The sequence below is a fragment of the Emydura macquarii genome, unplaced genomic scaffold (assembly GCF_026122565.2).
Source record: "Emydura macquarii macquarii isolate MOO-44397 ecotype Brisbane River unplaced genomic scaffold, CSIRO-AGI_Emac_v2 contig_1119, whole genome shotgun sequence".
NCBI classification, from domain to species: domain Eukaryota; kingdom Metazoa; phylum Chordata; order Testudines; family Chelidae; genus Emydura; species Emydura macquarii.
The window spans coordinates 11,155,125-11,180,073 of NW_027131256.1; the positions used below are offsets into that span (position 1 = coordinate 11,155,125).

At 41.2% G+C, this 24,949-nt stretch overlaps 1 protein-coding gene across 1 annotated transcript in view; it reads right to left on the minus strand.

Annotated features, from left to right (window-relative positions):
* Positions 1 to 9,809: 9,809 nt before the first annotated feature.
* IMPG2 (interphotoreceptor matrix proteoglycan 2) overlaps positions 9,810 to 24,949 on the minus strand; it is a 76,942-nt gene continuing 61,802 nt past the window's right edge. The window contains exons 12-19 of the mRNA XM_067546428.1: positions 22,426 to 22,742; positions 20,248 to 21,982; positions 18,993 to 19,212; positions 17,180 to 17,390; positions 15,429 to 15,617; positions 14,323 to 14,521; positions 12,627 to 12,706; positions 9,810 to 10,420 (exon numbers count right to left, since the gene is read on the minus strand). Of these exons, the coding sequence (XP_067402529.1) occupies positions 10,408 to 10,420; positions 12,627 to 12,706; positions 14,323 to 14,521; positions 15,429 to 15,617; positions 17,180 to 17,390; positions 18,993 to 19,212; positions 20,248 to 21,982; positions 22,426 to 22,742 (2,964 nt within the window). The 3' untranslated portion in view covers positions 9,810 to 10,407. The remainder of the gene's footprint in view (positions 10,421 to 12,626; positions 12,707 to 14,322; positions 14,522 to 15,428; positions 15,618 to 17,179; positions 17,391 to 18,992; positions 19,213 to 20,247; positions 21,983 to 22,425; positions 22,743 to 24,949) is intronic.

The following is a 24,949-nucleotide window of genomic DNA, read 5'->3' on the forward strand; positions in this document are numbered from 1 at the left end:
TTTGGACAAATCATCTGTGCCTTTGTTTACCCATCTGCACAATGGGTAGTCTAGTATATGCCCACTTCAACAGTGTAGTGAAGCTTAGTTAATTGGTTAACTTATTGTTAATAAGAAGCTCTGAAAAGTTGATGGGAAAGATGATGTGTAAGTGCAAATTATTTTATTATGGGAATTTTCTTTGCATTATCATTACAATGTTAAATATTACTTTAGTTTTTTAGTGAACGTTTTGTGTAATTCAATGCTGTTACTAGAGTGGACTGTGAAATTACAAATTGGTCCTTAGTATTTCAAGACTCAGTCAGACTGATCACTTAACAATGTAGGAAATAAGATAGACATTAGTTGACCACATGTTGGTTGTAACCTCAGTGGAGTCATCTGAAACTATTTAGAAGGGCATCAGATTCTTGCATCCCGTTCTCTGTCTGTGATATTCTGCTGAAGTGGTTTTGCTCAGACACCTCTAAGCAGGTGGTCCTCACGTGCCCAGAATGGCGCATAAACCATTGCATTGCGGAAGAGGAGCTGCAGGAATGTGTACAATGGGCATAGACATAAAGCATTCCTGTGAGCTTTTGAGGATTAATTGGAAGTGGCTAATGGTCAATATGTGAAATAAATTGAGAACCCTTGACATAGGATATTCATCAATTTACAGAGGCAACAAGTGCCAAGCAGAGAAGCCACAGAACCCAGTCTGGATTCAGGTGTAGCACATTCCTTATCACTAATGTCACAGAAGTCAGAATTTGACCTAACCAACCTTCTCCTTTGTTCACCTGAGCTAGGCCCTCCAGTCATGCCTTCCCTTTTGCCTCTATCTATGCAATATGGTCACTAAGAGCCTGATCCTGTGGGATGCTAAGCACTCCCTCTCAAGTCAACACTTGAGGGTAATTTGCATTTAGCAGAGCATTAGGTTTAAATGAACGTAGACCTACCAGCAACTTGTAAATCATTTTGTGGCATGCTCTCTTTCTCATCCTGTGGGACAGGGTGAAGGGGAATGACTGACCAGTTTACACTGTGCACTTCATAAATCTTGACTCTTTTCATTAAGTAGTCTTACTCTTCTCCTCTCCAAGCTAAATAATCCCTCTTTAGAAAGTGGATTATTCTGCCTTCAAACTGTGGACTGATTCTCTACTCTGACAGCCGTATCAGCAACTACTGTTTCTGTTCTTATCAAGCAAGCAAAGATATTACACTTTTCAAAGTCCGTAGGGTCATAGGGAAGCTATGGGCTCTGGAGATAGGCCTGAACACTTAATTTCAGCTCCATCAGAAGGAGTCTCTCAACTGATTCTGCTCTTATTTAGTTATGTGTATCTAGTGTTAGGCTTAATGTCTATGTCCAGTCACTACCTCTATCCATGATGTAAGGACATGAGGCCAGACTCTCCAAGGGCCAAACTCTGCCCTTGAATGCACAGATGAGGGTCCCACTGATGTCCTTGTGAACATTATGAGCATGTAATGGGGACAGCAGATGTGAATGGTAAACAGGAGATTGTTTGTTTGTTTTTCCCAGAAATATTCATAAGGTGAAGAGAAGATCATAAGAGCTCGGTAGGAACGCCATAATCCACTGTCCCGCAGCAGGCACTCATGGCAAACTACTTAAAGGAACACGTGAAAAATAAGTGGTCTGCAACTAAGTTTTACTGGAAGCTTTATGGAACCTTAACCAACCCCCAAAACAGTCCTTTTGGTTTTTTTTTAAAGCTGCTGTAGAGAGAGAGCTGATTTCTGGATGAATTTTTTGGAGCTATAGAAAACATTCCCATTAACCATAAACCTTTCCTCTTTATATCCATCTTCCCTTCTGACAGGAATAGACGGGAATAATGGAGCCACTCGCTTACTGAACAGACGATTAGAGATGTAAACAATACATCACAGCAAATGGTTACCTGCAGGTCACACTAGGGAACTCATCCATTAGCCCTTCACAAGACTTGAGCCCCCTCCTTCTCTGTGAGAGGCCATTAATCTTCTGCAATATGCTTTTCTGTAATCCTCTTTAAGCAAAGCTGAGTGAGTTTCCTTGTAGCTGCTTCTCCAAGATTGAGCTGAGACATTTATGTCCCTTTGACTGGATGGGATGTACGTAGATTCATTGCTGGATGACTCGCTCGTCCCTTATTCTCTTTCATACATCCTTGTCCTAACCTCTCTGCTTGATCTTTTCATCACTGTTTAAATGTTGGACATGATTCTAAATCCATTTGATACACTTTCCACTGCTGCTTTGGTTCAGAACTGTCAGCCTTTCAAGAGGTACAGTGCTTCCCCATGTGTGCTTGGGGTAACCAGCTGTGTAGGAGCAGCAGAAACTCCCCCATCCATTTCTGAAAACAATATGCAATGCTTTAAAATTGATTATAGATTCTGATGATTCTGCCTTTGTGGCCTGCAGGAATCAAAAGCATAACCTGCTGCTGCAAGCGTCACCTATTATAATTATTAGCACTATGTGGATCATTGCCATTTCATATTGCCACAGAGAAGGATTGGCTCTAGACCAGTGGTTCTCAAATGGTCTTCCGCGGAACCCTAGGGTTCCGTGGGCTGAGCGGAAGGGTTCTGCGAAGAAGACGTACCGCGCCGCCGAATGTCAAAAAAAATCTGATGCCACCGAACAGCTGATGGGGCCGCAGAAAATGGCCTTGAAAGCGCACCGCCGAATCCAGCAAATACCACGCCACCGAAAAGTGGAAGATTTCCTTGTGTTTTCAGCAGACAGTATGTCATGTGTGGGCTAGGGTTCCGAGGGCATGGCATGGGCGCGCAAGGGTTCTGTGGGTGGAAAGAACTTGAGAACCACTGATCTAGACCATGCAAAAAGCATACCAGCCTGCACTGGTGTGGTAGGGCACAGTTTGGGTTCCACAAAAGGCAGCTATAGGTTTTGTTTTGTTTTTAAGAATGTCCATTTTCCCAACCTTAGCAGTACGTGAGGGGGGTCCCTCTCCCTTAGAGGTGGTGAGCATTTTGGGAAGATGGCTCTTAACTGGGGAGAGCAGGTGGTTGATGAAGACTCCCAGAGTGAGAGTGCGGAAACTCCATTTTTGATGCAGAGTAGGAAGTGGGGGAATTTGGGGTTGAGGAAAACAGACTAGTGCTGAGGACAGGCTTTGTGGCTTGGCTGGGAAGTGCTTTTTTCAGAGGGCCACCTGTGGTGGCCATCATAGCAACATTAGGTTGCCAAGAGCAGAGAAACAGGGGTGTGTGTGCTGGAGCTACAAAAGCTGAGGCGGGTGTTAGGTGTGAGAGATTGAGACCCTTGACTCCTGTGGCAATGGGCAATGGAAGACAGGCAAGGAAAAATATATCAAGACAGCGACCTAGTGAAAGATGTCACCTTGGCGCTGCTGGTTGTATCTGTCTCAAGAAGATTGTGTTTACAGAGAGCAACAGTCTTTGGTTCATGCTTAATGCAAGGTATTTGGATCAAAAACTTCCATCCATGTTGTGATATAGCCTCCTGACTTTGCTTGTATAAACCAGACCCAGCTAGGTACCACTGCAGGACAGGTTTTACTGCAGTTGATTCCATCGTGAACCCAGGGCAGCATGAGACAAAGGAACATTGTCCGCAATCTGTTATGCCAGTGTTTTCACAGTACAGCTGGTCAAACATGGGGAGATTGCAGTATCTCAATATGCCTCTGTCCCAAATCAAGGCAAAAAGTAGAAATGAAATTTTTCATTCCGTTAAAAAAAAGGTAATTTGGATATATGAACATTTTGTTTTGGCTCCATCTGACGTCTGCTTGAGCTGCCCCAGTGTCTCATGGGAGCTCGTGACTTGTAATGTCACTCTCCTCTGTGGGCTGGGGGGTCCCAGCTGGGCTGACTCTCCCATGATTCACTGAGTCAGTTCAATCAGTGCAGAGACTGTGGTGCATTATGAGGGATGTAATCTGGTCAGGGAGCCCAGCCCATAGAGGAGAATGGAGACATGAAGGACACAAACTACAGCTCCCATGAGGCGTCAGACTATCACAGGCAGAGACAAATTAATGTTGAATGGACCTGAAACAAAATTATTTTGGTCTGATAAACCACAACGTTTAATTTTTTGGGCTGACCCAATCGAAAACAAAATATTTCATTTTAGATTTTCCCAAGGGAAAGTTTTGATTTTTGTGTGTGTAGAAAGAGCATTTTCCAGTGAAAACCATTGAGAGAAAATTCCTCATCAACACTAGCTTTACATGTTACCTAAATTTAGGGCTCCTGTCTTAAAACAAAGTCAGCTAGCATAATCTACTGGGCGAGTGCTGGGGAATTGATTCTGGTGTTAACTACTAACACTTCCGCTATAGGAACCGCCCATTGTTATAGGTGCTAGACATACAAAGTCAGCCAGTCTCTGTCCTAGAGAGTTTACAGATGAAGGTTTGGGGATGGAATGCAAATTTATGAGCATGGTGACGACGACTGGCGGTCTTGTTGCAAGTTTTGCTGGGTTTTTAATTGGATGAGTTGCCAAAGTTCCTCCTCAGTGCTGGGGCACTGGAGGCGCAGAACCTGATGGTGTTCAGTGATTTTTGTCATCCATGTAATGGTGAGCCACTTCAGCCTACTTATGACTTCTTTGTTATGATCAGGGCAATGCCGGGGGAGTTGTTTCTATCCACTTACTGCGAGCTGCATTTTGGCCCATACCAGGCAAGAAATTCTAGTTGAACTGAAAAGGATTGTGAGTTGAAGTATAATTGTGAGCTTTCACGTATTGGCCTTTCTGTTTATCATTTGCTGTTTGTTCCCTGTTTCTTTTTTACAGTTAATTTAGCAATTTATTTATAAACTAATTACTAAAGCCAAGCTTTACTTGTTTCCTAGACTTGGGAGAGGAAACTTTGTTTGTTTTCATCGGCCTCCACTAGGACTCTAGTAGATGCTGATGGAGGTCTTAGAATCTTTGTGTTTCTAATCTCAGTATAAATAGATGGAATCAGGAAGGTCTCCTCTGACCGGAATGTTGACAGTGCTGAATTGGGTCTCTGCTGACCGAAGACTGGGACAAAAGTCCTTCCTTGATCACAACCACTGACGTCTGCTCTTGATGGGACTATAGAGAATGTCTAAAAACTAAGACATGAGTTTTCTGCAGCCCTCTTTGTTAGGCATGCAATTCCTACAATCCCAGGGCTTTCCATCTCTGAAACTTTGTATCAGCATGGGTTGGGGGGGAGAGGGGGGCCTCATTTGAATATGCATCCACAGCTGTGATTGTAGAGATTCTATGAACACTAACCATCACCTTGAAATGTAATAGTGAGGATCCACTGAGGCTTTTGGTGACCCCAAACTAAGGTCCCATTCAGCTTAACCCACACCTTTCCATTTGTTGGGTTGTAGCTGTTACGTGGTTCTTGGGGTATATCTACAGTACTAGCTTGAATAGCAGTATAGTTATGGCTGCACGAGAATATTGTGCCCACCCAAGACCCTGTGTCCATACTCAAGGTAGCCGTGATTGATCAAGGTCAGGTACGTGTACATGGCTGCAGTCACACCTCATGATTGCAAGACAGATGTACTATTTGTCTTTACATGTCTATTAGTCTGATGTTTGCGAGGGAAGTTGACCTTTTGTAAGGCAGAATGATATGATTTACCACACACTGATCTTTCATGGACTGCCTAATTCTGATCTTTTACTAATGTAAGTAAGGAGAAACTCCCCGGAAGTCTATGAAATTACCAGTATAAAATGCTACTCTTGATTTATCCCATTGAGAGACCAGAATGAGCTTTGGATGGCTGCTTTTTTGGTTTAATTTAAATTGTCATTCAGACTGAAAAGAGTAGGCTTGTGTGTGTGACAATATTCATATTTTCACAGTTTATTATACGTATGATTCTACTTAGACTAGGCATTTTGAGTTTTAGTATGTAAAGGAAACTACATATTTTGCTACTAAATTTCCATATTCTTTCACATTTAATCTCATTTGTGCACTTATTAGGTTTAACATCATGTGTGTTCCTTTTCTAATGCAACCATTTAATTAGCTGTCATGAAGAAAAGGGTGGGAGGCTGAGTTCAAATTCTTAGGCTGTGAGTCTATAACCCCATAAACAGAAAATTAAAAAAACCCAACCCTGCTCTTTTTTCCCTCCATTATCTTTATTTTCTAATGCAACCGTTTTGTCAGAAAACGCCGGTTTGTCAAAGCTCCATTTGTCTTGTGAAAACGGGTCCGCTTTGATGAACTTTCAATGCATCACAAATAATTCAGCTGGAAACCTGCTAAAGCCCTGGCTTCCTGTGGCAGCCTGGGTTTTCAGGCTTCCTGCTCCATGGGCGGAAATGGGGACGGCCCAGTTGGAGCATCGGCTCTCAGCTCAGGCTACGGGCTGCTGAGCCAGGAAAGGGAGGGGCTGGCAGTTGGGAGTGTGGATGTCCTGGGATGCGCGTCCAGGTTGCCTGGTGTGGGGGCAGCTCTGCCATACAGACTGCCCTGGGTCAGGGACTCCTCGGCCTCCCCGCTCCTGGGCCAACTGGCCATTTGTGCTGCCTGACTTCTGAACACAGGAGAGCCTGGAAGTCTCTGCAGCAGAGGGGGCTGCCCCAGAGTTGCAGATCTTAACAGCTCCAGCAGCTGCTGACTGAAATAGATATTCCTGTCACTTTCACTGTCCTTACTAAATAGTACTGAATAGCTGTATGAAACAGACAAGAATGTCAAGTGTGGTCAGTCTTTCGCTTGTCCTAGGGAGCATATTTTCTCTCAGAAACACCAGGTGTTCATGTTACTGAAACAAAACCCTTTGGGGATTTCTGGTTAGCGAGGAATTTCAAAATTTACCATAAATTGGAAATGGAGTCAACCAGCTGTAGTTGTGCCAATCTGTGTTTTTGTTTCTTCCCTCCCCCCAGGGAGCTGCTTAATGCCCACAGCTTCCAGCAGGAGCAACAGAGATACTAGTAGCTTTCTTCTGGTGAGTTGAAGTTCTTGTTCTCTTCCCTCTCGTTTGGACTGAGAATAAGGTGACCAGATGGCATGTGTGAAAAATCAGGACAGGGTAGAGGATAATAGGCACCTATATGAAAAAGCCCCAGATATCGGGACTGTCCTTATAAAATGGGGACATCTGGTCATCCTCGCTGAGGAGCAAGCTCTGACCTCCTTGTGGACTGAAATGAGTTTTTATTTAATAGCACTTAGAGGAGACACAACCTAGTCAAACTGTTCATTGTGAATTTGGCCTTTTTAGAGGATAATAAATGCATGAACTCATCCTGACTTATTTTAATGATTCATTATTTGTCAAACTGCATGAATAATTTTCAGACAAACTATTTGTTTATGGTTACCTAAGAAACATTTTTGTTCCTCTCAAACCAGAAATCCCCAAAAGTTTGTGTCAGGTTTGTTATTTAAAACAGAAGAATAGCAAAGAGTTGTGTGCTTCCCAGTATAAATTTTTCAGGCTAATTATTCCGAACTATACTTGGCACTTTTTTTAACAAATATGTTCCAGTTCAACCAGATTTATTTAAAAACCTGTTCCAAGTAGTGCAAATCTTCACTTATAACTTGATAAATGCCTTCACTATTCCATCCAATTATGTTTTCATAGTCTCCACATCAATTTTGTGGAGGAAAAATACATAGACACATTCTTGAAACAAACATTTATTGCAGTGAAAATAAGACACCTTTATATACAAAAAGAAAAATATTCCCTGTATGTACAATGAAATACCACATGTTCAGTGTGCTCAGGACCTCTTCTAAGCTAGTGCTTATGTAGGGGACAACTAGAGATGTGCCCAAGCTACAAGATTCAGTTTCTAATCTCAACCCCCTACCCACGCAATTTTGTTTCAGATCATTATAGGGCAGGGGCTAACACCCATGAAATTTAGATCCAATTTTGGGTTCAGATTTCAAGCCCCCTCAATCCTAAAGTTTAGTACTGTACAGAACTGGGTTCAGGCCAATCTCTCATTTGACCTGAACATATCTGTATTACAGAGTAAATTATCAGTACAGCATGAAGGAAGGCATGAAACCCTGAGGTGGAGAAGAGTGGTTTATTCCTCAGGCACCATCTTGAAAATGCACCTTTTTATATCAGAATAAGTTTCAGGGCCACATTCTCAGTTACAGCCCAACGGCAAAGGTATCTTAAAGTTTAACTTTGCATCCATGCTTCTACTCTCCTCAACTAGATTGGATTACAGGGGACCCAAAGAGGAGGTGAGGATTGGTGTAACATATGGACACCCCAGCTATGCCCCTTTCTCCTGCTTCACAAGCAGCAGGAAGGGAAAGTGGTGTCAGAGGATCATCTTTGCAATAGGGCAGGCCTCCTTAGACTACTAAAGTCAAATTACACCACCAGTACAGCACAAAGTGATCACACTACTCCACAACAGCTGGCCCATTGACTACAGCATTACTAACCACCATCCAATTACTGTTCATTGGCTGTTAAAAGTTGGTTTCCTGCTTGACATTTAACTTGGGTCCTGAGCCATGAATCTTTACGCCTGGCATTGAAATGGAGAAGGATAACCCACCAAACTGGGGGAAGCCCTCTAAGACCTGCTGACAATTGCTAGAACAACATGTGAAAGAAGTGTTTTCTTCAAAGGGGTCTCCCCCATTTTGTTCAGCCCAGCTCTCTAAGTTAGGAAGGTGATAGTTCTCTCATCATAACTAAACTATAATATGTACTGAAAAAGTGATGATGAGTTTGTTGGTACTTGTGGGCCTATTGAGTATTATCTTGGTTTAAAAGTTAACTTAATTGGGCGTGGGTATTAAAGCAGGTGGAAAAATGTTACTATTCAGTATTAAATACAAGAGATGTGAACATTGATGAGCGTGGAGTTCAAACCTGGATTCCAATCCAAATTTCATTCTGGCACCCTTTCTCTCTCAAGTGGCTATACCAAACCTCCATGAACTTTTGAGGGTTCAAAACACAAGTCCAGATCTGCATTAGAAGCACATCTTTACATAAATTCTGCTCTTATAAACAAATTATTTTAATTTCTAAGTAATTAAAAAATCTGGAAAGTAGTTTAAAGACTTTTGGTTTAGTGGAAATGCAATGTTAAAAGTGAGATCACTTTTTTCCCATTAGAGGTTGCTGACATCTGAAACGAGGTAGGCAAAACTATAAAAAAATATATTGACAGGTAAACAGTACGATACGCGACTCAACTGGGGAAGTAAACATGGCCTGATGCTGAAACAAAACTGGTGGTTGACTAGTGAATTCAATTAATATTAGTCAAATATGTCAGCTGAACTCTATTTGATATTCAATTGGATTTAGTTTGAAAGAAAGGTGTATACAATTCTAAGAAAAGAAATTCAGTGCCAAAAGAATAAACAAGAATGGTGTGAAATAAGTCGCTGGTGCACAATTAAGTCCATTATGAAAATAACTGTACAGTAAATAATGCATTCATTAACCTACAGAATAAAAAAATTGTCTACATGCATGATAACTCAAGATGATAGTAATTTAATATTCTAGAAATGTTCTGTAAAGTTGGGGGTGGGGGAGTAGGGTTAGCCCTTGTTTATCCCAAATTGCCTGTTCATCTAGAACAGGTACAGAAGCATAACTTTCTCATTCTAGCATTTCTTTTGGTGGCAAACACTAAGTACTGACTCATCTCCCCATCCTGTAGCAGTTGCAAGCCAGCAAGATTAATTGTCTTTAAGACAAAGAATTCAGAGATATGAGATTCATCATGAGCTGAAAGCTGAACATTATGCAGAATGTGACGACTGCTTATTAATTTATTTTAATCATTGAGCAACAAAGGGTAAATCAGCCAGCCATATAAAACATAAATTTCTCTAGCTAGATAATACATTTTGTCTGGGCCATATCAAAATAATGCTAATATCACTTGAGGAGAAACAGTAACATCTACAAACCTCTCACCTGCAACCCAATTATTTTCCCCCACTAATACTTACTTTCAAAACCACTAAACATCTGCAGTGAGGGAAAAAACACCAGAGAGTAACATTAAAAACTTGTATTTCATTTTAACTTTTTCTTTGTATACCAAGCAAAAAATCTTCAGGAGATGAGAAAATACATGCACAAACTTTTAATGCTGCATTGAGGAAAATGCTTTTTCCCTGATTAAAATAAGTAAAAGTAAAACTTTCATGACCTCTGGTCACCTTCTAAGAATGTGACTGCATTCAGAAAAGCCAGAGATAGAGAGAGACATTCCTACAGTTAACCATTCGTTTAGAAAATATCTGTATCCAACCAGCAGTGTTTAAGATCCATACAATGTAAAAACTATAAGTAACTTTGCAGTTACATCTGGGCCCTGTTACTAGGGCAACAAGGTCATCTTCCTCTTCCACAAGATTTCTACTGGTTTTGATTTATTTTTTTTTAAAGCAGCTTCCTGCAATGAGAAAAACAACAACAAATAATGATTGAACTCTTCTCTAGGCTTTGTTTCATAGCTCATAATAGGGCAGCCCTTCTTACTTTCCAGCTTGGAAAATTTAAAAGATGTTCGTTTTAAATACAGACCACCATTACTCTGAATTAAAGGAATTACAGCATTTAAAATGCCTGACTTCTTGGCCCCCACAACATTTTGGTTCTGTAGCTGGCAGAACTTTATTTTTATTCTATTCCTCTGAAACATTTTACTCCAATATTCTTGAACAACAGATGTTGTGTTTTAAACATTCAGGTAGAAAGTCATAGGAGTCTATTAACTGCTTGCATCTCAGTCATTGTAAGCCCTTGTACGTCTTTAACTACACTAATTAGAAATCTGTTGTACCTTGATGAAGGTTAAAAACTCCTGCAGTTATTATTTGAACTGCAAGTTTTAGGGTAGTAGCAGATTATCAGTGCAGTGGTTGCCCTCCTGGAATTTCCATAGTTGTAGCAGGATTTGTGGGGTCTGTTATCTACTAGTTTTTGTTGTGGACCAGGCAGTGGCATTTAGAACACAGTATTTACAGAAACCCTAAAATATGAGAATGAAAATATACTGAGCATCAGTTAGAGACAGGGATCCCTGCTCTATAATAGAATTGGCTGAAAGTAATCTAATAGACTTTCCAGAAGCAAGTCTTGAGAGGGGTTTGGGGTCTTAAGTTCCTGAAGCTGTGCAGAGTAACCTCATCTGTTAACATGACAGGCTTGTAGTTTTGCACACATGATTCCAGATAATACTCTTCTCCAGTGCCTACAGGGGTTGAGTTCATTACATAGTTGAATCTGAAGAACGACTAACTAAAATTTGCTTGTCTGATAGTTTTCAAACTCCAATTTTTAAAGAAAAACTACTGACTGCTAACTAAACAGATACGGCGAAGGCTCTGTATTTTATGAAAGACTATTATTTTGTGTCAAATGCCTCTCTAGTACCCATTCGCTTCTGCTTCCTGATCTACTGTTTTTGGGTGCCCAACTAGATATATCTTAGAGGGACTTAAATCTTGTGTGCTGAGCTCCCAAAATTTGCACTCCTGAAAATGTAGGCTTCTGTGCAGCTACCAGGCAGAGGCCTGGCTTCACCATTCCCTTTCAATAAAGAATCTCTGCCTCCAACAGTTGTTTTTCTGGGAGTCTCACCCTTTGACAAGTCTGGGGAAATTCTTCCTCTGATCCACATATGCAGATCAAATCTCTGCTGTACATTTAGAACAGACCTGTTCTTTGGACAGCATGCACAATATGATCTGTAGTGTGACTCAATAACGAGTATTTTACCCTGGAACAGCAAGTATATTATTGATTTCATCATTTCTTCCTAGGAATAAAAACAAACTTTTGAAGCTGTTTGTGTTCGTCAACGACTATTCCCCAATTAGTACACTGTCTTACTCCGATTTAAGGTCTCACATACTCAGCTGTAGTAAACATTAGCCTATTCCACTATGCAAGTAGCCATGGGTATCTGTTTGGAGTATATTGTTAGTCCAAAAGCCAAGCAATGAAGCAAGCTTTATTTACAGTAATACAACACAATTGATTGCTGACTGCTGAAAGGTGCTAGGGTGAAACATTATGAACAAAACCTCTGCAGAGCAGGCTGTGCCTAAGATGAAATGAATTACAGTTTTAGCATCCCCTTCAGTGCTGTTTATTTGCACCTTCTAAGACAATGAATGATTAGAGTAATGCGAGCAGCTGCTAGCAGAACATTTTAAGAGTTCAGTGCCGTGATTAGTGACTACATTTAAGAGGAATTAATGCGAATCCTGGGCTCTTTCATGGTGTGTTACATTTTCAATATAGTCTATAGACATTAAGTCTAGATCTTGTCATCCTTATTCTGGCAAGATTCTCACAAATCAATGGGAATCTAGCCTGAGAAAAGAAGACACGATCAAGTCTAACTAGCTATGCCACTTGCCTGGGGTCTGGATTATCATCATCCCCACTTTTCAATGGGGAAACCTGGACAAAAATGTGAAGTGACATGCCCAAAGTCCCACAGTACCTCAACAACCAAACTCTAACTCCTCTCTCTCTACCACACAGAACAGCCTGCCTCACTTTAGCAAGGGGACTGTCACAGGGAACATAATAGAGTAGAGCACATGGAAAACTTAAAAAATGTTACTCGGAGAAAACATTTCACTCACATTTGATGTTGTCTAACAAACTCTGCAAACTGCCGATCTTTTGCATACAGCTCTATAATACGTATTCTGTCCTGAATTTCCTGTAACACAAGACACAAAATATTATTTCAAGAACCAAAATAAAATGCACAGCAATAAATACTACAAAACACTGAAAAGTTGGACCAGTTTCAGTCAGCATTACAAGTAACTAGTAAAGGAACAAATGTTGGAATTGGGCACATTTTATAAATTACTAAGCATGGATAGCATTCAGAACTTGCAGAACATTTTAAAAATGGACTTTAGTAATTATTTTCTTATTGAAATTGGAGCAACTCTTAGTGCATGTCTGCTAATATAGATGGAGGCTATTAATACGATGTAGTGAGTCAAGAGATTATGAATGGAGAAAATGACATAGCAAAATCTTTTACCCTCAACAGTTACTATGTACACAAACAGAATGTCCAATAGTTAGGTCTAACTCTCCTCTTTACTAGTAACTATATAAACTTCAGTGAAATTATTCATAATTTACAGCAGTGTGAGTGAGAAAGCAATTATGCCCTACACTGATAGACTACAGGAAAGACCGCTGTAGTTTATACAGTACTTATGTCAACTATACAAACCACTAATATACTATTGAAAATGCAGCTAAAAACCCTTCACAACTGTTGGTTAGTGAAAGTATATTCCATTACATATGTTCTTAGAAATGACAAAAACAGCTTTTTATATAGAATACGTATGCATGCAGTTGGTCAACTACTGGTAATCCATGATGATTTTAAAAACGGCTGCAGCTTTATAATTTTAGACTTCTGAAAGTCTTCTATACATATTTAAAAACTTGGGGAAATTAAAGTAAAATCAGTTTTACTCAAACATTGAATAGTAAGTATTTCAGCTAAAGGCTTCAACAATGAAATAAGACTTAAGGATAACATCTTTCCTGGGACCTTCTCTCTCCCACATTTAATTATAACTATTACTGTTACAGAGCACCTTTTGAGATCTACAGATGAACATTTACACAGGGGCATTAACCATCATTGACCCCATTTCCTCATCTGTAAAATAGAGACCACTGTGATTTGCTCAAGGCTTCATGACCAGATTGTTGGCACAGCTGAGACTAGAACCCTTCTCTGCAGACTCCCACACCAGCATCCTAGCTGATGGATACATTTTGCCTGTTAAAATATAAATGTGGAAATGGGCCAACACTCCTAAGCTTTGCAGAATATTCTGTTAAGAATCAAACATTCAAAAACGTGGGTGTGCACGTGGAGGAAAGATTCTATCTGTATGACAACTCAAAGAAAGCACTGCTTCCTTCAGCCAAGACAAGTGGCTTTCTGGGAGGACACAAACTTCACATTTTTTAAAAAGTTGCGTGCATCTGCTAGGACAGGAATAGCTTTCAGAGAAACCCCACAAAAATCTCAAAGTATTTAAAAGTGCTGCTGCTCAACCACGTGAAACTCATTACAAGCCAGAATCTAGCCCTGCCTGTGTATACACAAAGGAGGCAAGAAGTGCAGAAGGCCATCTCCCTCTCTCAAACATCTGCACAGGATGCAGCCACAAGTTTAGTACTTGTATTCTTAGCACAAGTCGTGGGGGAGTTTTAAGACACCTAGCAAGGTTCAGTCATAGTCCCTTCACCACCACCTAGCACGGTGGGGAGCAAAGCTATAAAGTTACCCACCTCCTTAGTGAGCTCACTGTGTTCATAAATGTGCCTTATCTCTTCACTGCTGTAGTCCGTGGATGTCTCTGCACTGGTAGAGCTGTACGAGGTGAGCTGTGGGTATCTCCGATAGTAGTGGCTGTAGCCAGTGGTATCACTCTCATACATAGGGTTGTACTTCACTGCATTCTCGATGGATGAGAGGCTATCACCCTGCCTGAGAAAGAGGAAAACAAAATACATAGGAAAAGTATTGGAGACCTCAATAGATCTTCAAGGAATTCTGGGCAACAACTGAGGAGTTCAACTCATGTCCCTCTGGATTAGTGAGGCCATGGGAGAAGTAGGCTTGCTGTCTGTGTAGACCACCAATGTCTCCTTTTGGGGGGGAGCTACTAGCTGTCGTTAACAAAATTATTGTAAGGCTTCTGCTCAAGAAACTCTCTTTTGACAACCGGGTGATTGAGAAGGCTGTGGCTAGGTAACATTGAAGTCCTGAGATTTCTTTGACCTCAGTCAATCTAGTTTTAGGCCTGGAAGTCAAAAAACCTATGCAGAAGGAGATGACATTTTCTCTCATCTTAGCAACGGATGAAGATCAGCTGTTGACACATCTGCAGTCTCTAGCAGGAACAGATGGAGTGGAAGGCCTTGGGTGGTTCCATTCCATTCTCTACAAGAAATCCCAGAGTGGCTTTTGGACAGTTGCTTACGTGATCTTTGGGTTTGTTCATACAGGTTGAAGGCAAACCCATCCCTCTTGTGTAGATGAAGCACTTAGAAGAGAAGTGAGGCAACACGGGCTTTGGTCTTTGCAATATAGCAATATACTGATGACATCCAGCTCCATATCCTCTACATCACTTGACCTGATTGATGCTTTGGACCTACTTAACCCAGTGTTTGCATGCAAATGGGGGCTTGGAGGAAAACTAGCTATCTGGACTTAAATCCTCACTTGTAGCAGTGTTGGAAAATCAACGGGAAGAAGTGATAGACATTGCGTGTGCAACCCTTGAGTGCATCATCCACCTTTTGTTACTCAGGTTTGTAATTTGCGGTTTGCATTAAAGCCATGGCTGCTAAGGCCAATAGTGCCCTAGAACTTTAGATGCTCTACATACCCTAAGGAGTCCTCGGTGTCACTTTTTGAGTACTGGCCTCGAAGGGTCCTGGCCAGGAAGAAAATGACAGCAGATGCCACAAGAAGGAAGCCAGCTACTGAAGCAATTGCAATACCCACAACCAAAGGCTCTGAGACATACTCTTCACAGTGTTCTCCTCTGTACCACCAGTTCTCACCTACACGACATCTGTAATCCCCCACACCAGCAAAAAAAAAAAAAAAAAGCAAGGAAACAAGAAAGTTAAATACTAATATCAAGACAACAATAGAAAAAAACCAGACATTTGACTACTCTAGCCTTCTTCAGTATTTACTAAGCATTAAACTTTCTGTTGCTGACATGCCAATTAAGGTTGTTTTAAGAATTTTACCTGAGTGCTATTTAACAAATATATTGGGTTATCTTTTGTAAGGAATTTTAAATGTTATTTGACAAAGTGATGTGTGTCTATATTACATATGATCTTAGACACGTACTCATTAAATCTATAATACACATCTATGGTTAAAAGACTGAGACCTGTTAAATTATAAGATATCTTTAAAATATACATTTTAAAACTACAAAAAAGATATTTAATTTCTCTGTTGGCTGTTGTAACTCTTATTTGAGTCAAGTAGTATCTTAATTGCTGAGACGTTAATACCCAATGCTGGTGGTTTTTTTCCTAGTCAAATAATTAATTTCCTTTTTCTTGAATCAATTCTCCCTTCCTTTTAATCCAACCCACTGCTTTGAAATTCATGTTTATTTTTTTTTTAAATATTGTGGTGGTTTCCTAGAAGAAAATTAAATATTTTTCATGTGTGTACTGCAATTTGGTTGAGGAGCAAAAATCACTATGAGCCTAGTTCTCCTCATACAGTCGTATAAATCAATCAGAGTAACGCCGCTGAAGTACTTAGACTTACACCAGTGTAAGTGAGATCAGAATCAGGCCTCAAGCCTCTGGTACCAAATATGTACTAAATGTCCAGTGATAAAGCGTAATGTTCAGCCTTCACTGCCTTGTTGTTCATTTTGCTAATCATTCTCAGCTACCTGCATAATGGTGTAGGTTATCACGCTGGCTGGCAGAGTAGGACAGAGTCTTTCAAAAAATGAAAATAAATGGCTCTGTTTGTTCTGGTCTTTGATAATTTCGACAGGATTTTTTCCCCATTTTGATATTTGTTTCTCCTCAATTGGGAGCACCATTTTTAACTCAAGTATATTGGACCTGCCTTACAAATCTGAATTTTGTAACAAATGGACCTTTTATGGTAGTGTGTAGCATTTTACCACATGAATACATCCTCAGGAGTATTTAGCTTACCTTGCAGAGCAATGGACTGGACCTAATGGTTCTCATCCATCACTAATTTCGGATTAATCTACCATCTAATCATTTTAACTACTGAGTAACCCCATCTTTTCAGAGGGAGCCAAGATCTGCAAAGGGCTTACCGCTGCTAGTGTGAGATCTTGACTCCACTGAAGTTAATGGCAAAATTCCCAATGACTTCAATGGGGGAGAGGATTCAGCTCCTAATCTCTGAACCTTCTTGTGTGCTGACTCCACTTCTGGGACCTCCACCCAAACTCTGGACTGTGTGTTAATCATTAGGAACCTCTTTCATTACACTCAACATTATACCTTGTTGGTATTGTATTGTGTTTGTTATTTTGGGAACAAGGATCTAGAATAGGGAAACAAAAGGTTTGTACTTCTGGTTTCTGAAAGCCACTAAAACAAAAGGATAACATACCTACATATGGCTCCTTGTCCTGGGATTATGTCGCACTTCCCATCATTTTGGCAAAAGTCTGGTTGCAGGTCACAGACACTATTACAGGGCAATCCTTCAATGCTTAGATAGCCAGGATAACAAACACACTCTGCTTCACCAGTCCAGCGGTTTACTAAGCATTCGGAGAATTCATTGCAGGCCTGAAACTTGCAAGGATCAGCTTGATCTCCTTAGAACACAGACAGGCAGAGAATGAAGATGACAGATGGGATGGTTTTTAGCTAGCTGCTCTGCTCTATCAATGAGCAGTGTTACCTACCACAGTGAAAACCAACCAAGGAGATCATGCAAAACTCCTAGTCATTCTTAGTACAAACATAGCACTTCTAATGCATAGATCTCAAAGAGCTTTGCCAAAGAGAATAAGTGGTGTTGACCTCTTTTTACCCCTCTTCCCCATCTATAATATAGGGATAAGTGACTCAAGGCCAGACAGTGAGTCATTGGAGGAGCTGAGCACAGAACGTAGGTCTCCTGCCTTTCATTTTGGTTCTCTTCCCACTGGACTATGCTTCCTATCATTGGCACTCTTGCCATTTGTCAAAGTTACTCTTTGCTTAAAATATGGTTGAGCTCCAGCACTAATCGCTATAGAAAAGTGCTATACTACAGGCCCGGAGGAGAGTGTAGTAAGTTTGTATGTATTCTTGCAGTGCGCACATATAGAGGAAAGCGCCTGCATTTTCTTTGATCCCTTATCTATATCATGTCCCAGTGCAATCTGAACCAGGAAATGACAATCATTGTTACAAAAGGCCAGTTTAAAAATCAATACTGAAGATTTCCTAACCAAGTTAGATAGTCTCTCCCTCTCTCTCTGTATTTCCTGTTTTTAGTATAGGAAAAATTATTTCTCAGTTACTAATCTATACTAACTGTTAGCAAATACTGACTCTTTAAGTGCAAGTATTGTATTATGGTACGGTATCTCCTGGGGATCTTATTTTTGCACAAATGTCTCTGGAAATAGAGGAAGAGAAATATAGAAAACATATTCCCCCCCCAACTTAACCACTGGAATCAATTACGGGAAAGTCTTTTTCACTTTTACTGAGACCAGACCCAGAATTCGAGTAAAGGTGCACCCTGCTTTGGGAATTAGATTAAAGTCTCAAGAATGGCCAGAAGATAGAAGTACAACGTGGAGTCTGTCTACAATGATAAGTTATGTCATATTAGCAGGGGACCCTGAGGAGTCATGGTAATTAACGTTTGTCACAGAGAACCAGGAGCAGCTGACAGGACATTAAACATGACAGTCGCTATCTGCACTGAGCGTTTAACATTGTGCTGATGCCATGACACAATGGGTTCTAACATGAAGCAATTTCCCAGTGTAGCTAAGCCCTTGAATGAGTTATTTCTGGGAAAAGGATCTTCCTGCCTAGGAAGAGCTGCGTGGAGGAGCCCAACCAAATGGGAGAGCCAGGAACATGAGCCTGCTGGGAGGACGGAAGGGGGAGAATCTAGGAAAAGTAGGGGCCAAATTCTGTGTTTTAACCTTCCCTCTGCCTGCAGCCACAGGGAAGTTGGTGGAGTCAAATAGGGTGTAAGTCAGTATCAAATGAAGCCCAGAATTTCTCTAGGAGGCCCTAAGGTTTTGATGGATCTTGATTCCACTTTGCCTTAATCTGCCCCGCTAAACCGATTGGTTTCCAAAGTTTAAAAAACTCTTAATACGAAAACTGAGAAGAGTGATGGGCACTCTTCTCTAAGGCTCTGGGACACTGAAAAAGTCTGCTCAGTTTCTGAACTCCCACACTGTCATTACCTGATTCCACATCCAGGGAGTACTTGTCAATGGCCAGGTTCATAGTCTGGTAGGCAGTGTTGCAGAAGTCTTCCAGAATTATATAGACAGCATTAGTGACATTACGAGGCACAGGTTTTTCGAACTTCATTCGGCTGTTCACCACAATACTGCCATTCCTGAAGTTCAGGATTTCAAGATTCTGGAAACCTGTTAGATTTGACTGGAGATAGGGAACCAGCTGCAATATAGGAAACACAATAGCTGTACTGCTATGTAAATACAATGATAGCAGTTCTATTTCTGAATTTACTATCCAGGCCAATGGCAATGCTAGACTAAATACTGTGCAGGCCAATTGTAAACAGAGGATAGATATTTTGGTCCAAATCACATTAAAACTTTACCCAGCTGAGGCCCATTCTGGCAGCTTGTCAGGAGCCTGAGAGATTCACATAATTGTCATAAAACAGAGCAAATCACAGCAGGCTTCCTGTTCTGAGGTGCAGCCCACTGGATGCAATGCTCCATCTTGATCCAAGCAAGCTGATGCTGCATAACAGGGCTTATCTCGTTGGGCATCACCTTCATATATTTAGCTACCCCAGCCAAACTATTTGATATAAGTGGAGAAGGGGAATTTTCAGGTTAAAATCTGATCAAAACCCTATTACTCCTGTGGGATTCTGCTAGCCAGTGGCTATTTAAGAGATCAGTAGATCCACAGGCAGCTTAACTCACTGAGCTACACATTTCATAGAATGGTTTCTTTCACAAAATAAACATCTCTAAAAAGATGAGAGCATTCAGTGAAGTATCACCCTACACTCCTAATTATTTTACCTTTCACCCATTAGTAGAACAAATGAAGACACTGTTTGGAAATGTGAACACCAAGGTCCAGTGGAGCCAGTTAAACTACACAAGTTACAGCAGTCAAGTGTCTGTCCCAGCATTGCTAAGTATTTCAGAGACTTATTTTTGCCTTGGTAAATGTGTCCCACACAAATTAAATGTCAGAATTTGAGACACTAATATTAAAATAAAAATTTTTAAATTTTCCGACCAAATCCTCTCACTAGAGGATAAAAGTAATTAATATCCATTATCAATATGAGTTACTCACAACCTGTGGGATGTACTAGGCTGTTGTAATTTATTTGCAAACAATTTCTCTCTCTCCCCCCTTTGCTCACATGCACTATAGGAAACGTTTTTAAACTTACGGCTTACAGTAGATACTAGTAACAGATATTTATTTTAAAGTGAATATTACCAGTTCTAAGAATCGTTGCTCCAGTGCCTTATATTCCGGGGAATTTTTATTGAATAGGTCCTCTGAAAACATCATGTTGGTAACCCGGAGGCTAAAGAACACCACTAAAGCTCGTCCGGACATGGTAGTGTTTCGATTTGCATGAGTGGGCCAAGCTACGCTGGCCATCTCTGTGGAGTGGACTTTAGTAGATAGCTCCATGTGACTGCCAGTCATGCTTCTTTCTTCCTGGGTCATCTCAGGAGGATAGTACACCGTACCCACATGATCAAGCTCCACTGAAGTATCCTGTACTCTTGTTGTCATGACCTCCCCCAGTTTTGTTGAGCTAACTGTAGGCTGAGATGCTGTATATTGTGTAGTAGGGAAACTGGACAGAGGACCAGTAGGATTCTTTGTTGTAGTCACTGTTGCAAAAGAACCCATTGCCGTATTTAAGCTACTAGGGGTACCAGTGTCGTGGTCTGTACTGGACTGTCCAGTGAAGTCTGAACCAGTGGCCAGCTCTAATAAATAAGGAGCTATGGTTGAAACTTCACCCACAGTCTGTGCTTCAAATTGCATGTCTTGATCTGCAGGTTTCTCAGATGTCCTTTCAGTGGTGTGCATAGGCCAAATGTTTACTGGTTGCACAGCAATTGATCCAGAAGCTTCCTGAGTTGTCAAGTGCAAGTCTGGAGTTTGCTGCTCCTCCACAAAAATGTCAGTGACTGTGTTTTCCATAGTAGGAGTGGCTGTCAGGACTATTTCTGGCTTGAGGAGTCCAGTCCATGGATAATTCTTGTCTTGGTGTCCTATTGTAATAGCTACACCTGATTGACCTATTGTGGATAGTTCTTCTGACTTTGTCCCTCCCATGTTTTGGTTTCCTACTGCTTCATAAATGATCTGATGACCCTCATTGGAATCTTCAGATTGTTCTACGCTGAATGACCCTGTAGTTGTAAGGGGATGACCCTCTACAGAAGTATCTTTTTCATGTGGTGAGATGGAGGTCTCTTCATCTGGCGTATCTAAAGAGGAATAGGGCTCCAATACAAAGGACGGAGAATAATCATACATGCCTGATGCCTCTGATGTTTGCATGGACAGTTCCACATTCAAGGTTTCTTGTGTCCATAACATAGGCACCTGCTGAGTTGCGGTTTCTGAAAGTCCAGGTACATTTGATTCAGAGTCATCAGGGAATTCCCCTCCGGCATTGGTTGTGCCTCCATCGTCATCTTCAGCAGGATTACCACTTAATTTCTCTATAGAGTCAATGATATAATCTAGGATCTGTCCCTCAGGAATATCCTCATCTCTGATTAACAGAGATTCATTTTTGTCATTCAGCCAGCTTTCCGGAAGATGGTAGAAAACTGGCTCTACTGTTGTTGTGCCCCATGGCCATGCCTCTTGTCCTGAAGCATCCAAGGCTGATCCAGATCCATCTTCGTATGCAATTTCTCCTCCCAGATACAGATCAGGTTGCAGAGGGTTCACCTCTAGATATACCTCTCCCTCCTCCAGACTGTCGTGGGATCTGGAGTCTACATCAATGGGCATTTCTCCTTCCTTCTCTGTAGAGATCACTCCTTCATTATTAGGCTCTATTACTGATGTATAGGCCATTGTTGGTACAGAAGTCAGAGGAACCACAAAACTGTCTGTGGATGGCCTTTCTTTTGGCACCAGAGGAGGGTGTAGACTGGAAGGCAGAAGAAAGCCTTCCAATACTCCAGCATCTTCAAACAAAGTCAACAATTTTCAATTAATTGTGGCTTATGCAATTTTAGCTTGTCAGATTCTATTTCCTCTTCTCTCCCCAAGGATCAGTAACTGTGTTTTTCCCATTAAATACCTCAATCTCCTTACATGCCAAAATTAGAAATATCTATTGTGGATTTCTCTATTGTTGTATCCAACTAAAATTACTTGACAATGTTTCTGTGACATGGAACAACAGGGATCATGCATATCCCATTAATCTTTTCAGGGACAAGCTGGCCTTATTAGTTGCTATAATCATTACACACACTCACACTCTCTCTCTCAAGGTGATACTGAGTGAATACATAGAATTCTATCCAATCTCTAGATATTTCAAAGAAGTTCTTTTGGAGGGCCCTGGCTCCCAAGCACAAGGTAATGACACCCAGACTTTAACTTTAATAAATGAAGTGAAGTAACTTACCATCTTCTAAAGAAGCAGGGATAGACAGCCATTCCTGAGAGTCCACGGGAGAGCCTCTTTCTAATACTGATGGAGTGACAGAATGAAGAGTCTGGGTCCCGTCCTCTAGAATCATCCCAGCAGGGGAAGAAGGGAGGACAGCTTTTGGTGTTGAATTCAAGCTGATCTCAGAGTCCAAGTTTTCAGATCTTAACCAGATTTCATTGCCATTGGACTGTTCTCTCTCAAAGGTGAAACCCGGTTTGGTGAAATCAAGTGGCAAGATATTGCTTGCAGTTGACGTGTCTGCTGAGGGCCACTCAGCTAAAAGGGCATTATCCTGAAAGACAAACCCATAATAACCTATTATTGTGTGACTTTTGTCACAATATGATAGGTGATGATTATTAACTAGTAGTAGCTTCTGCTTGATGAGCTTCTGTTTCCCTTGTTAGAGCATAACATGGAGTATCAAGAGGTTCTGAGCTGTGAGAATTCGCAATAGGTGCCTCTGTTAGTAAATTATAGGGGCAGGGCTCTATGCATGTCATCATGCGTGTGACGTTCATTTTAAGTCAGCCCAGGAGAACAGCAGCATTCTTTTGAAAATGATATTCACTAGCAGGGGGATACTGTGGGATTAGAATATTTGCCACCTCTACATATTTTTTTTTTTTTTTTACCAACGGAAAGAATTTACTGATGTGTTACAAAGCAGTGCTATTCAATTACATTTTTTGCAGGCCAGATAAGGCAACTTGCCTATCTTGGCAGACTACAGGGCTCTCTCTGGGACCAAACGGATCTCGAGGTGTTTGCTCTCTAGGGAGCCTGCCGTAGGCCAAGGATAGCAACCGTTCAAAAGTGGTGTGCCAGATTGTATTTATTAGTCTCAAAATAAAAGAGTAAGCGTGCCGATAGACAATATTCCAATGAAATCTTGCAAACAAATCATTATACAAATACGCTGTAATGCTCATTTAAACAGGATGCTATTCATGTAAATTCTATTTAAACTATGAAATCAAAATTGGAAATTAAACTCACAAGAAATGAAATGAATGCACATCTACTTTCCCTTTCTTATAGCATGACATTTTGACAGTTGCTCTGTGGGTTTTTTCTTTTTGTTGAAAAACTACTGTGCAGCACGCAGTCAAGTTAACTGAGGAAAGCACGTCAATTACTGGTCGCTTTACATTACACAAGCACCTGATTAAAAGCGTACCACTGTAAGTCAAAATGTAGCAACACAATCTAGCTCGAGTGTGTCTAAATAAAGATAAGTTAGAAGTTTAATTAAATACATAGAATAATGATAAAGGGAAAATAAATGGGAGTGCATCTGCCCCGCCCCCATCAGTACTGCCCTTGAGCACCCCCCCCCCCTCATTTGCCCAGTCCTCTAGCCTCTAATCTGCCCAGCCCTCATTAGTTCTTGCCTCTACCCATCCCCACAAGCCCCCATCAATTGTGGCCTCCCGAGCCTCATTGCTGCTCTTATTGGGATTCTTCACCCCACTGTCTCAGCCCAGGGTGGGGGGAGGCTGCAGCAGGTTCCCCCTCCCCCTTTTGGGGCAGGGAGTTCTTCACCTCCCTCCTCCTTTCTCAGGCTGGGTGTTACAGGGAGGTAGGAGGGAACAGGGAGTGGAGCCGCCCTGAGCCGCAGGGCTCTTTTTTGCTCCCTCCTTCCCCTGCCCCTCCTGTGAGTTGGGAGGGCTCCTCTGCTCCTCCACTCATCCTTTTCCTACAGAATAGGCTAGGCTCCTGAGGGGTGGCAGAGAAAGCTCTGCTGCTGCGTCTGAGCAGGCATGAAGAAACAGCTGATGCTTAGTAGGCGGGCCAAATGGAAGGCCCTCACAGGCTGGATATGGCCCATGAGCTGCTACTTAAAGAACAATGTTCTAAACTACACACTGGCTGCCTCAAGTTCACCTGACTATAGTGTAGAAACCTGTCTCCTTGTGGTTCATTTGGGTACCAACACGTACTTTTAAAAAACCCTGTTAAGAAAATGGAATCTATAATAAAAGGAAGAACACTTAGAACTTACATAGTGCTTTTCATCTCCAAGCTGAGTGAAATGCAGAAAGTAAACAAATAGGATACATAGTGAAAAACAAATCTGATTTCAAAACTTTTTCTTTCCTTACACCGTACCAGTGTGTGGACATTATAACTATTATACTGCTTAACACTTTTCATCTTTAAACATTAATCTATCTGCACAGTACCTCTGTGACATAGGGTAGGTATTGTCTCCATTTTGCACATAGGGAAATCAATGCAGAGAGGTTAACTAACTTAACCAAGACCAAAGCGGGGGTCGGCATGTCATAACTGTGACTACAATTAAGAAGCCAGGCTTCCAGTCATTGGCACAGAAAACTAGACCAGGCAGGCAATGAGCACACACCAGTGCTCATATCTCAGATTGTGAGATAATACGGTATGACAAAAAATGGGGGCATGAAAAGCTGTCAGTAATTTAAATAAGAATAATTTTAATAAAAGTTAATCAATCCCTGATGGTGCCGAATGCAACTA